This window comes from Salvelinus fontinalis, chromosome 33 (genome assembly GCF_029448725.1).
Source record: "Salvelinus fontinalis isolate EN_2023a chromosome 33, ASM2944872v1, whole genome shotgun sequence".
Taxonomy (NCBI): Eukaryota; Metazoa; Chordata; class Actinopteri; order Salmoniformes; family Salmonidae; genus Salvelinus; species Salvelinus fontinalis.
In genome coordinates, this window is record NC_074697.1 from 23,237,714 (window position 1) to 23,252,300 (window position 14,587).

At 42.6% G+C, this 14,587-nt stretch overlaps 1 protein-coding gene across 1 annotated transcript; it reads right to left on the reverse strand.

Moving 5' to 3' along the window:
- Window positions 1–1,047: 1,047 nt before the first annotated feature.
- nufip2 (nuclear FMR1 interacting protein 2) lies at window positions 1,048–6,692 on the reverse strand. Its single transcript, XM_055895341.1, has 4 exons — window positions 6,432–6,692; window positions 3,552–5,219; window positions 3,367–3,399; window positions 1,048–3,250 (listed from the first exon to the last, which is right to left on the reverse strand). Exons 1-4 carry the CDS (start codon window positions 6,562–6,564, stop codon window positions 3,186–3,188), a joined length of 1,899 nt encoding a protein of 632 aa, XP_055751316.1. The 5' UTR covers window positions 6,565–6,692; the 3' UTR covers window positions 1,048–3,185.
- Window positions 6,693–14,587: the final 7,895 nt, after the last annotated feature.

The window sequence follows — 14,587 nt, forward strand, 5'->3', positions numbered from 1 at the left end:
AAGTGGATTACTCAAATCATGCCAACTAAACTGACTTTTTGGGATATAAAGAAGGATTTATCTAACAAAATGACACTACATGTTATAGCTGGGACCCTTTGAATGGCAAATCAGAGGAAGATTTTCAAAAAGTGAATATTTCATCATTATATGTGAATGTATGAAACCTGTGCAGGTGGAAAAATATTTTGATGTGGGGCGCCATCCTCAAACAATCGCATGGCACGTTTTCGCTGTAATACCTACTGTAAATCACAGTGCAGTTAGATTAACAAGAATAAAAGCTTTCAACCAATATAAGACAGTTTTCTGTTATTGATCGACCAGTAAAAAAGCATTTTGAATGCTGTGGATATATTTTTCCATTGTCAGATATGTAATGCTGTGTATTGCATAATAAAATCGGTCTATTTTTGCTCTTATTTTTGTCTGGTCATTGTCGCATCTCTGATGTTGATCTGCTATTTCACTTCCTTACCAAAAGAATGTCTGACTGCATACAAATCATTTCCACAAGGTTTTATTAATACAAATGTGGAACACATTATTTCCCTTATTTTCATCTCCTGTTAAGTTCTACAATTTCCAGCATGTTAGTCTCCAGGAGACACCGACAGCAAGAGGAAACAGAAGAAAATAAAGCGTCACATTTTGCATTAAAGTGACAGGTTACAGAGGTAGTACCTCATCCCTATATTCAGTCAACATTCTGCACACATCTTTCTCTTCAGACATGTCTGTCCTCTTTCTGCTCACTGATACACTCATATTGGTAAAGGGGGGTGTTGAGAAATGCTTCAAAACCCACATACCACCTCCTTGTCTAGCAACTGTAGGTGCACGCTCGCAGCATGTGTAGAATTAGGTCCACTAGTATTATTCTATACATTTCTGGCTGTGTAGGTCTCTTGATCCATTCAAACCTCAGATTTGCCAAACAACCACTAATATGGAAATTAATGATTCGGACTGATTTCATTTAAGGGACAGTTATAAAGATTGAATTGAGTGTGCTGCTGTAAGTCATTTAAATAACAAGAATACAGGTACTTTCAGCAAATGAGCTGTAATTTTTAATAGATTGTTAAAATTCTTACCATAACTACAGCAGGAAAAGAAAAGTGAGGAACAAACTAACATAACTTAATACAAGACAGCATAAACAGTCGAGACATGGCACAACTTGCCGGCGGAGACATACTTGACTAAGCAGATGCAATTCCAATGTTGTTGTTATAAAAAGCACCCTGTATTTTGTGTTGACCCTTGACCATGTTTGTGAAGATACACATCATGCATGCGCACACACACACACAGGCTATTTGTCTGTCATAACAGAAGACAGCAGTACTTGAACTGGGTTTTTCAGTATGTTCTAAAACATTGGTCGCTGATGTCTTCTAAATACACTGTAGTATTATTTTAGTACTCAATGCAACTGTCAGAGATTAATGATTGTTTTCCAATATGTTCATTGCAATTAAAAGGGACAAAAAAAGGAATTAAGGTGCCATAAATTAGCCATTATCAAAATAAAAAGATTCATTTTCACATTAACCCTGACAAACAGAATGTTCAAAAGATGTCCCCTGGCTTAGTTTGGCCACATTAATGATCAACATTGCCAAACTACTTTTGGCAATAACTATATATTAGGTCATAAACAGGCTGTCCTATTTAAAAATTGCAGTGATTGTTAGGAGCCAAAGAGTTAGCTGGGATAAATAGACATTTCAATTTAGTTATTTAATACATTTTATGCTTTAATTCTATAGATTTAAAGTGCTGATCAGTCAATGTAAGCTAATTAAATTCACGTATGGGTACTCGGGAGAGAGAAATCTAACAGTCTCAGAAAGGAGCAGCCTAACCTGGTCAAAGAGGCCAAGAATTCCTTTCCTTATGAATTTAACAATTCTCCTCTGGAGGTGAAACAGACTTGTAGATGTCAGTCCTAAGTTTGAGCTAAATCCTGCATTGATGTCAATAGGAGACTTGTAACATGAACATTTGCATATTTCTGGTTAAAATACTGCCCTGCATGAATCTCTCATTCTAAAGCATTACTACAGTAAAAAAGTGAACACTGCCTAAGCGCCTATTCTGTGCAAACCCCCCCCCCCCCCCAAAAAAAAAGACTGCCCAGAACTTTTAAACAAAATCTTAAAATAAAAGGTATGCAAATATGGGGCATTCATTTGAGCATTGAGATGGTAAGTAGAGGTAGCATGTAAAGCATAAACTGTAATTATAAACTGGCTGATTAACAGAAAATGAAAAGATAAGAAAAAAAGTATAGCCTCTGCACAGTGTTGGTAATCACCACATCATGAGGATGTGGTGATTAAAAATAAAGAAAAATAAAGTCAAAAAAATAAAGTCCTGTATGAACAGAGCCCAAAGACACCGTACCTTGAGACACAAAACACCAAACAGACTAGGCCTCGATGGGAGGGGGATACATGATTTGAGCCTTGAACACAAATAAGTTCCATCCATCTATCCACCCAATGACCTGGGATTTCTAATTAGTGTAATTCAGTTAACATGGGAACCAACCCCTCCATAATTAAAACATTTTCTTTACATGGGCTTACAAAAGCCTACCCATGATATTTGGTTTAATCTAAACTAGAATTCGAGCAGAAAACCCCATCTTCCCACATCTAGAAGGCAACCATTCTAAAAGGTTCCAAGTCTTTCCCATTTGTTTCAGTCTGAATACAAAATTAGGCATCTGTGATACCTTACAGTTCAAATGTGAACATTTTGAATTCCTGTCTTCCATGACAGGCTAAGAGAGGGGCCATCTCTCTCCAGTATCCTGTGATTCCAAAGATGGGGCGGGAATGCAGAGGTGGTGACTGATTATCACCACATGATGTCCTCTACAAGCCTGTCTCTGAACATGGAAATTGAGGGAGAAATGTAGCAGTCACTCTTGTGGACACGTTTCCCGTCAAAAAGCTTGTTCCCCCATTGTTCAACCATCCTTTAATCTCCCGAATGACAGCATCCCTGTAAGAGGCTCAGTGTGGTCTGTCTGTGGTGCTGCTGTACTGTCCCCTCTACGGCACAAGCTGCTCACATCAAAGGAGTCCTGCAACGTGAATCTAAGATAGGAGAGGGAGCAGTTCCTCCAGGGCACCGTTTCATGAGGCAGCAGCCAGGAGAGGGTGTAGCGCTCAGTCATGACTTAACTGAACAGGCCCATCCTTGGACTGATCATAGAACACAATTCCTTTTGAATCTAGACAGAGGGAAGTAGGACAAGTCACATTTGCTTAGCCAAGACATACTATACCAATATAAAGGATGAGGCTTTTCGGGTTCTCTACAATTACACGGCAGGATTTACTAACTTACCTTGTTTTTGTAAATTCTGAATATATTCAATTTCTGTAAAGATATAAAAACAACGCGTTTAGTAGTGTGAGAGATTCCTAATACAGTAGTATTACATGCACCATTCTCTTTCTGTTCTAAGGACCAGCCATAGCAGGTCAATTATTTAACTTTGTGAATGAACGTTGAATGGAACAGTTACCTACCTTTAGTGTGATAAATAACAGCAGCTTTTAGATCGAACGCCCCCCAGCAAGATCCTGGGTCGCAACCCTTGGGGTGGCTGGGCTCCTTGGCCAGAACAGACACAGGTTGAGCAGGGGAGGCAAGAGGCAGCTCAGTACCAGGGTGCTTAAAAGCGGAGGACATTATGGCACCTCTACTCCCAGCCTCACCCCTCAGAGGGTATGGGCCAGGGGCTTGGCCTCCCAGCCCAGCATCAGGGCCTGATTTCCCAACACTGCTAGGGGCTTGGGAGATAGTCAGTCTGTCCTGCTCGTATGCCTTTGGGAAAAGGGGTTTATCAGGTCTCAGAGTGGAGGTAGCAGAGACTTGTAGAGGCAAAGCTGCAGGGCCGCCTCCCTGAAAGGTGATCTCCACAATCTGGCCTTTCCGGGCTGGCTGCCCCACTACTGGCTGCCCCACCCCAGGCCCTCCACTGGGCTCGTTGATGAACGACAGTCCCCACTGGTTCTGGAAAATGTCCACCAGAGCTTTGGGATTTGTCTTAGCGGCAGGTGAGTCCACTTGGCAGGCGCTGAAGAGGGCCGGTTGCATATTTGAAGTGCCCAGGGGATGAACAAGGAGACTGGCCTTTCTCAGTTCTCTAGTAGTCATGGAGGGGGTGCCTGACATATCAGTACCGTTGCTGGACAAGGATGCTTCGTTTTCCCACTTACAGGCAGAGGAGACAGGCATTGGGGCAGTGCAAACAGTAGAGGTAAAAAGGGGGGCAGGGAGAGGGCAGCTATCCCCCTCTCCAGATAGAGGTCCATTGGTGAAGCTAGGGGAGGTGATGGTTTTGACAGCAGACATGGGGACTTGGGAGAGTCTGGTGGGCACCTGGGATTGGGGAGGTAAGGAGTCACCTGTAGCTTGGACTGCTGCTTTGTTTAGATTCTCTTTCACTTTACTTGCATAACTAATCTTGGGCACTGTCTTAGCACTACTATTGTCCACAGGAAAGACAGGGGGTGGTTTAAAGAGGGTCCATGAATCCTCTTTTTTGGAGGTAAGCTTGGCTTTGCTCAGCCTGTCTTCAAGCTTTTTAACAGAGCCTGCTGCAGCCTTTTCCTCAGAAGTCCTACACTGTAGTTCACCAGCCTGATCCACAGGTGGGACACCTTTGATGGAGGTGGGAGACAGAGAGCCTGCAGCTGTTTTTGCAGCCTCTGGAGTGTGAGGCTCCATCTCGTGTTTGTTAGGGACCATAACTGCCTGTAGAACAGCCTTCTCCTGCCCAGCAGTCACACTCTCCTCAGCCATTGCACTCCGCTGAGCCCAGCGTTTCTTGGGAGTGATGTATCCACTCTCAGAACCCCTGCCACCACTGTCTGGTCCAGGCTTGCTGGGGTAGCCGTTAGCATACAGACCAGGGTTGAGGAGCACAACTCCATTTGGTAAAGCAATGGACTTGCTCTTGCTATCACATGTTTTCAACTCTGAAGGCGTGTCATTTTTGCAGTTCATACTGTTCTTAAAATGGCTATTGCTACTGCCTTTTGTGTGAATGGCGAGGAGCTTCCCAGGAGGTTTTGGTTTCAAGTTAGAAGTTTCAAGTTGCCTGCTGCTCGAGTAATGAAGGGCAGCCACAGGAATAGGGGCAGAAGGGGTGTCCTCTCGCTCCACTGGGGTTCCATTTATTTTTCCATTACCTGATGACATGACAAGAAAACATCTACAATCACACACACTGTACTTGCATAGACTATGCCTAGATTTGTTTAACTAGCTTCACCCAACTGAATAGACACCTGTTTTTTTTGCCCTCTCACATGACTAGATACTTGTCATTGCCAATGCTAGCCAGCAGATCCGACCCACTTGCTTACAGCTGTACTAGGGTCGGACAACATTTCGGTGTATAATTAGACACCAAGGAGTCGGCACAAAATATGGCTCAGAAATCGTACCCCAATGCAGGATGAAAAACGCCTTGTACTCTGAATTGTCCCATTATCCCGACTGTTATGCCAACAAGATTAAATGACTGCAAAAAACGAACAGCTGTTCAACCTTCTCTGTGTAATAGTTGGGATAATGGGACAACTAAGTAAAACGCATTTCTCATCCACGGATTGAGGTACGTTTTCTGAGCCCTATCTTGTGCCGGCTCCTTGGTGTCTTAATATACAGAAGAATACTTTCGGACCCTAGTACAGCTGTAAGCAGGTGGGTCAAATCTGCTGGCTATGCCAATGCCAGAGTGGACTCGAGTTAGTGACACGCGCAACAGGCCCAAAAATAACGATAGCTTTTCGCTAGCTAACGATTACTATTTATATGTCAACACTCAGACCATAACTATTACAATTACATAAATAAACAATTTCTGTCGCACCGGGACAAAAAGTATACGCTGTGTACCGTAACTAGTTCATAGTTAACTAGCACACGTTTAGCGGAACATTCCAGAGAAGCCGGTTCGTGTTGAGATAGTTACATTCACAAAGGATAACGTTTGCAAAAGTGCCACTCAGCTGACTAACGTTAGTTTCACGTAATTACATCGGACTTGTTGGCTGGTACATTTCTTTAAATAATTTATGGCTGGCACTGCTGCTAACTGACTAGCTATTTAACTAGATGGCTGGTTATTAGCCAGTGAACAAGGTCAATGTCCCGCGAATCATGTCGCGTTAGCTAGCTAACGGCTAGCCAACGTTCACTAACCGTACCAATATTTAGCTACTGTTAGCTAACTAACCACGAACAAGACACTCCCTAACAACGTTCTCTAAAAAGCCCCTAATTAGCCAACGAGCTAGCTCATGTTTGATATAATAGCTAGCTAGTCACCTAGCAGCAAGCTGGCTAGTGAATACTCAAAAGTTTGTTGCTAATAGATTATGGAGGGACATTCGGACCCGTTTTCTCCGTCTGCGCTTCCTCGTACTGGTGTTGATCATCTTCTACCCATGCGTTCGGTGGACCGGGGCGACTCTCGTCTACATGCTTCAAACATCCCTCAGACACCCGTCCATCGTGCCAGTCATCCATTGAAGTGTAATGCAAATCGACGAAGGCTGCCTCCCCTAGTAAGCTAACTAGCTAGCCAGTGGCATAGAGGAAACATTCGGCCTGCCCAATCAACGCCCATGACTTCATTTCGTGAATGCCGTTGGGCTTGTTCGAGTCGATCAATTTTCTCAAGTCAGTCACCATCATAGGTCACCGTCTTTCAGTGTGTTGCATTAGGTTTAACAATATGACTTGCGCCTACATGTTTTTACAAAATTCATGTGATCAAATGTCATGAAGTTTTGGCTGCGTTTTAAACACATAAAATACATACCCTCCCCACTTACCCTTGCCTTATGCCCTTGGGGGAATCCCCACGGCCATCTTTGTCGTTGGTCCAAATGATTAACCAAGAAAGGGAAACGTAAGCCCCACAGCCCTCGTTTTTGGTAGAGTTTGAGAGTGTTCGATTATGTTCACTCCAGGGTTTGAAACGCCCAATTTTTATTTAAGTAGTCAGTTAAGTCAGTTAAGAACAAATTAATATGTTTAAATGGCGGCCTAACCCAGACGACGCTGGGCCAATTGTGCGCCACCCTATGGGACTAACAATCACAGTTGGAAACGAACCAGGGTCTGTAGGGATGCCTCTAGCACTGAGATGCAGTGCCTTAGACCGCTGCGCCACAATTCAATTCGCAATGATTGTACATCCACTAAGAAAAGTCCACAAAAACATAAAGTAAACATTGATATGGAGAAGTCAACATACAAGTATAAGTAAAAACAGATTTAAATAAGTAAAAACAATGGTGCTACTAATGCACATGAAGGCTCAAACACGTCTCGTAAAAGTAATTATGTTTTTGTTTGGTTTGCCTTTGAAAATATTAGCTTGCGCTTACAACTTTCCCTGACACCACACTTATATATTATAATTTTCGATTTACCTGATATGGTCACATAGCTCATATCCGATGTGTTGTCTTCTAGCCAAGATATGAAATGCAATCATAATTGACTGTAGCACACACAACAACTACCGGTGGTTCCATTATAACTGAAAACACAACCATGGGACGGACAAGTGACACAATTCCGGGCAAGAGCGGCCCATTTTAAAAATAATTAATTCTTCCCTCGCCCTGCAAGTGTCAACTTGTCAGACGTCATCAGAAGTGCCCACTAAATTTGAGGGCTGAGGGGAGAGGGTGTGTCTTTTGACATTTTTTGGAAGCCCTTGACTGCAAGTTTCTCTTTCCCAACTTCATCTTATCATAAGGATGTTTTTGTTTGACCCACGCGAACGTGACCAAAGACATGACAAACAGGAACCAACTTTTTCCTGCGATTCATTTATACGGTGGATACATACAAATGCATGTGATATTTGATGCTCTCTTTCACTGATTGATTGTACAATCTACACAATTATGATTTCAGTTTGTGAGTGTGTGTTATGGGGTTTGGAACACGTTTATTTCAACATTATAAAGAACAACTTTTTTAAACAATGGCAAAACTGCCATATTGATCTAGCCTTGCTGTTGGAAAACCATATACTGTAAGTGTCCGACTGTCGGGTGTGCTAGATGCAAATCCTTCGATTACACTCGACTTTCGTCTAGTTGTTGCTTTGCAGCACGAGCTGCCCAAGTGAGGTTGCAAGTTGTGGTTTGAAGCATAGAAGAAAACAAATGATCTATGTAAAAACCAATCATTATTCACATAACATTACTGGAAGTGCCTGCCCCAATGTGTAGCAACTCAATATTAGGAAGGTGTTCCTGATGTTTGGTATGCTATTGCAATATATCTGATTGGTAATCTGTTAACTTTCCCCTGAGCTACATCATATTATTTTTTTTACCATCATTAAAGTCAAAGGTGGTTTGAAAATTATGTGGTGAAGTCTTCGCCTCTTCCTCTTTGGTGAAGTGAATGGAGCTAGAGGACGACAGTAAATATATGTCAAATATAGGGGTTGCTGTTGAGACTATAGTAGTAGACCATTGCAAACTGTCCAGGTATACAGTGCATTTGGAAAATATTTCAGAGCCCTTCACTTGTTACACATTTTGTTACCTTACAGCCTTATTCTAAAATTGATTTAATAAAAATACCCCATAATGACAAAGCAAAACAGGTTTTTAGAAATGTTTGCAAATGTACAGTACCAGTCAAAAGTTTGGACACCTACTCATTCAAGGGTTTTTCTTTATTTTTACTATTTTCTACACCTACGGAATCATGTAGTAATCCAAAAAGTGTTAAACAAATCAAAATAGATTCTTCAAAGTAGCCACCCTTTGCCTTGATGACAGCTTTGCACACTCTTGGCATTCTCTCAACCAGCTTCACCTGGAATGCTTTCCCAACAGTCTTGAAGGAGTTCCCAGTACTTCTTGGCTGCTTTTCCTTCACTCTGCGGTCCAACTCATCCTAAACCATCTCAATTGGGTTGAGGTCGGTTGATTGTTGAGGCCAGGTCATCTGATGCAGCACTCCATCAATGTCCTTCTTGGTCAAATAGCCATTACACAGACTGGAGGTGTGTTGGGTCATTGTCCAGTTGAAAAACAAATGATAGTCCCACTAAATGCAAACCAGATGGGATGGCGTATCACTGCAGAATGCTGTGGTAGCCATGCTGGTTAAGTGTGCCTTGAATTCTAAACAAATCATTGACAGTGTCAGCAGCAAAGCACCATCACACTTCCTCCTTCATGCTTCACGGTGGGAACCACAGTTGCGGAGATCATCCATTCACCTACTCTGCATCTCATAAAGACACGTCGGTTGGAACCAAAAATCTCACATTTGGACTCATCAGACCAAAGGACAGATTGGTGTCCTTTAGTAGTGATTTATTTGCAGCAATTCCACCATGAAGGCCCGATTCACACAGTCTACGTTGATGTGTCTGTTACTTGAACTCTGTCAAGTATTTATTTGGGCTGCAATTTCTGAGGCTGGTAACTCTAATGAACTTATCCTCTGCAGCAGAGGTAACTCTGGGTCTTCCTTTCCTGTGGCGGTCCTCATGAGAGCCAGTTTCATCATGGCGCTTGATGGTTTTCCGGATTGATTGGCCTTCATTGACTGGCCTTCATGGACTGTCATTTCTCTTTGCTAATTTGAGCTGTTCTTGCCATAATATGGACTTGGTCTTTTACCAAATAGGGTTATCTTCTCTATACCACCCCTACCTTGTCACAACACAACTGATTGCCTAAAACACATTAAGAAGGAAAGAAATTCTACAAATTAAATTAACAAGACACACATGTTAATTGAAATGCATTCCAGATGACTACCTAATAAAGCTGGTTGAGAGAATGCCAAGAGTGTGCAGATTTGTCATCAATGCAAAGGTTGGCTACTTTGAAGAATCTCAAATGTAAAATATATTTAGATTTACTTGACACTTTCGGTTACTACATGATTTCATATGTTATTTCATATTTTTGATGTCTTCACTATTATTCTACAATGAAGAAAATAGTAAAACGAAAGAAAAACCCTTGAAGAAGTAGGTGTGTCCAAACTTTTGACTGGTACTGTACATAAAAAAACAAAAACAGAAATACCTTATTTACATAACTTTTCAGATACTTTGCTATGAGACTTGAAATTGAGCTCAGGTGCATCCTGTTTCCATTTATCATCCTTGAAATGTTTCTACAACTTTATTGTAGCCCACCTGTGGTAACTTTTGATTGAACATGATTTGGAAAGGCACATACCTGTCTATATAAGGTCCCACTGTTGACAGTGCATGTCAGAGAAAAAACCAAGCCATGAGATAGGAATTGTGCGTAGAGGTCTGAGACAGGATTCTGTCGAGGCACAGATCTGGGGAAAGGTACAAAAAAATGTCTGCAGCATTGAAGGTCCAAGAACCCAATGGTCACTCTGACAGGTTCGGAGTTCCTCTGTGGAGATGGGAGAAACTTCCAGAAGGAAAACCATCACTGCAGCACTCCACCAATCAGGCCTTTATGGTAGAATGGCCAGACTGAAGCCAGTGTAACGGATGTGAAATGGCTAGCTAGTTAGCGGGTACGCGCTACTAGCGTTTCAATCAGTTACGCCACTTGCTCTGAAACCTAGAAGTAGTGTTGCACCTTGCTCTGCAAGGGCCGCGGCTTTTGTGGAGCGATGGGTAACGACGCTTCGTGGGTGTCAGTTGTTGATGTGTGCAGAGGGTCCCTGGTTCGCGCCCGTGTCGGGGCGAGGGGACGGTTTGAAGTTATACTGTTACACCACCCCAGTAAAAGGCACATGACAGCCTGCTTGGAGTTTGCTAAAAGGCACCTAAAGGACTCTTAGACCGTGAAACAAGATTCTCTGGACTGATGAAACCAAGATTGAACTCTTTGGCCTGAATGCCAAGCATCACGTCTGAAGAAAACCAGGCACCGCTCATCACCTGGCCAATACCATTCCTACGGTGAAGCATGGTGGTGGCAGCATCATGCTGTGGGGATGTTTTTCAGCGGCAGGGACTGGGAGACTAGTCAGGATCGAGGGAAAGATGAACGGAGCAAAGTACAGAGAGATCCTTGATGAAAACCTGCTCCAGGACACTCATCTTCCAACAGGACAATGACCCTAAGCACACTGCCAAGACAACGCAGGAGTGGCTTTGGGACAAGTTTTTAAATGTCCTTGAGTTGCCCAGCCAGAGGCCGGACTTAAACCCGATCGAACATCTCTGGAGAGACCTGAAAATAGCTGTGCAGCGACGCTCCCCATCCAACCTGACAGAGCTTGGATCTGCAGAGAGGAATGGGAGAAAGTCAAATACAGGTGTGCCAAGCTTGTAGCGTTATACCGAAGAAGACTCAAGGCTTTTAGAATAAATCCGTAACGTAATAAAATGTGGAAAAATGTAAGGGCTCTGAAATACGTTCCGAATGCACTGTATATCCGGACTGTTTGCAATGGTCTGCTACTGTAGTCTCAACAGCAACCCCTATATTTAAGGACATATATTTACCGTCGTCCTCTAGAAAGCATAGAGCTAGAGGACTTATCTTTGTTTCTGTGCCATTATGGTGTCCGTGACAGCATTGGTAGCCCCATTGAGGTTATCTTAATTCTATCGTATTTGTTTTACCCCCCAATTACAAACTTGTCTCATCGCTGCAACGGGCTCGGGAAAGGTGAAGGTTGAGTCATGCGTCCTCCAAAATCTGCTTAATAACACCCATATGCTTAACCGGAGGAGAAAACACCGATCAGCTGACGACCGAAGTCAGCCTGTCCAGCACAAGGAGTCGCTAGAGCGCAATGAGCCAAGTAAAGCCTGGGATCGAACCCGGGTCTGTAGTGATGCCTCAAGCATTGAAATGCAGTGCCTTAGACTGCTGCGCCACTCAGGAGGCCTTTTCTAAAGTATTTAATCCAATCTCTTCAACTGCACAAGTCTAATACCGCCACTGGGTTTTGCTAGGTGTTGTTCTTATCCCAAGGACTTCATTCAGAACAAATAGGCACTATAGATACCGGTAGGTACTTTAGATCTCCCTAAATGTTGTCCCAGGAGGCATCTAATGGGACTATGGCATCACTGACACGCCATCCATCCCACTTTTGACACAAATGTATTGAATTGGGACTCAAACTCGGGTCCCTGCTACTGTCCTCCCCACAAAGTTTCAAGGTGTTAAACACCTAAAGTCACTACTGCTAATACATGGAGCATTCCACCGGTCACATGTATACCATAGTTTGCGGGGTTCAATCTCACAAGTCCTACTTTCTTTCCAGGACACATGTTTGACGGCCTCAGGTACTATGTCTCTTCTGACCTCAGCATTGCGAAGAGTGGAGGAGAGTAAATGTGGTAAGTGAATTGTCTGGATATTACGTACCCAGAATAATGTAATAAATCTAACCTACCAGTAGGTGGGGGAAAAGATACTGAAACAACGCAATAGTGTAAAGCTGCCGTCATTGTTCAAAAACGGAGTTATAGCAAAGATTTTTTTATAACTAAATCAAGATAGATCACAGTCTGTCATTTTAAATGGAAACAAATGAGTCATAGTGGGAAGAACAAGCAAGGAGGTGGGCAGAGGCAAGCACGAGCTAGCGAGATCCTTTTGTCACGTTCTAGCCGGTATTTGCATATTTCCGTTAGGGAACGCCCACTCTGAAGTGCGCGTGTGCAATAACAAAATTCGCCTTTGCACTCCGTCTCGACAAAGCAAAGGGTAAAGTCTACAAAACTTAGTCCATTCTGTTCATGACATATTGTAGTTTTGGGAACAGAAAAATGTTTTGAGATAAAATGCTTAATCGATGAGAAATTTTGCAGAATTTCGGCCAAAATCAATCTCGTTCCATCTTCTCCCTCTGCCGGCCACTGAGATTCCGCTCACTACCATAATTGGTCGTGAGTGAAAACGCCAAGCGAATGCTTCACATTTATACATCTGGTGAAATACCTGTCTCATTGTTCTATTTGGGATTATAGGGTGACAAGAAAGTGGGAGATTAACCTATACACTACCCATAGCTCAACATGATTTTCCTGATTTTAAAAATGGAGACTGAGGCAGAAACCGGGGCATGGACTGGCAAACTGTTCCATGATGAAGGGGCTCTGAACAGGACAAGACCCTGCCCTCCAGCTGTGCTTTTAGATATTCTCAGGATGATTTAGGTCAAAGTGTGGTGATTAAAGCATGCATGTTTGTTTATATTGTTTGAGCATGTCCTTGAGTACTAACTGTTAAGTGGGAGCCTATAAATGTAGGTTATGCAGCTTGCAAATCCCACTTATGAGAATTAGTATAAATCATGTATTTTAAAGACTGATATTTTAGAATGCGCTCAATGTTGTTATATTAGTTATTTTTATATCCACAAATAAAATATTTTGCTTAAGTCTAGGGAAATGTACTGATTTGTGTGTCTGCTTTGGAGAACATGTTGATCTCAATATAAAATAATGTCTGCCGCTGATTTGTTAGTCAAATTGTAAGGACCGACGCTGGCGATGAGAAGCAGGTACAGGGAGTTGAACATTTAATGAGCGGACATGGAACAGCGTCAGAACAGGGGGAACAAAATGACATGACGACAATATGCTGAAGCGGGGAGCAGAGCTGGTGAACAAACAGATATAGGGGAGGTGATGATGGCAGGTGATTGAGTCCAAATGATCGCTGATGCGCGTGACGAGGGAAGCAGATGTGCGTAATGATGGTGGCAGGAGTGCGAAGTGCTGGACAGCCTGGCGCCCTCGAGCACCAGGGAGGGAGAGCGGAGCAGGTGTGACACAAATGAGGTTAGTGATTTTATGCAAACCATTCACACCCATAATCTGCATTTTATATGTAAATCCTTTTGAAGTTTAATTTAGCAAGAAATTCCATCCTTTTTCTTTTCACATGTGTCTGTTTTAATAACTTTGAATTCACCCACACCTTTTAAATGCATACACAATGAATTCTCTCTGAATTTAACACTCCCCCAAATTATTGTTAAGACTGCCCCTTTAAAGTTCCTTAGCTGATGATACTCTTCATATTGTAAATGCTAATATTTACTTTATGTACATTGCACAAATTATGGATGTTTATCTTCACATTTATCTAGGAAGCTCAAGCTATAGATAACCAATAGTCTACCGTGGCCTTACAATTTTTGTATCTCAAAAGTATAGCATACTATCCTACTATAAAACATTCAGTGGCCGATGCTTCTGCTCATGCTAGAACTCCACGCATCAGGAGAGAGTGCTCTGAAATGCATTAGTGATGAATGGATCAATGTCCCAGACTCCCAGAGCTTGCGGCCGAGATAGCCTTCTCTAATGAGAACCTTTAAATGATAAAAAGTTGAGCAGTAAAGATACGGACTGTAGTCAGACGTCAGCAAAGCTTGTCCACATACAGATATGGATTCACACCTCAGCAAATATTTTCCACATACAGCCTGCTCTTAATGAGCATCCACCATTTCCCCACTTTCCATAAAAATTCACTTTCAGTGTGGCACTGACTGACTTGTCTAATAAATGAAATGGGCGACAGGGGAGCTTCTGATT

Coding starts and splice junctions, on each gene's coding strand:
- nufip2 (XM_055895341.1), bottom strand. CDS start 6,564: ATGGATGACTGGCACGATGGACGGGTGTCTGAGGGATGTTTGAAGCAT. Junction 3,400..3,551: donor TGTTATTTATCACACTAAAG/GTAGGTAACTGT, acceptor ATATCTTTACAG/AAATTGAATATATTCAGAAT. Junction 3,251..3,366: donor TCAGAATTTACAAAAACAAG/GTAAGTTAGTAA, acceptor CCCTCTGTCTAG/ATTCAAAAGGAATTGTGTTC.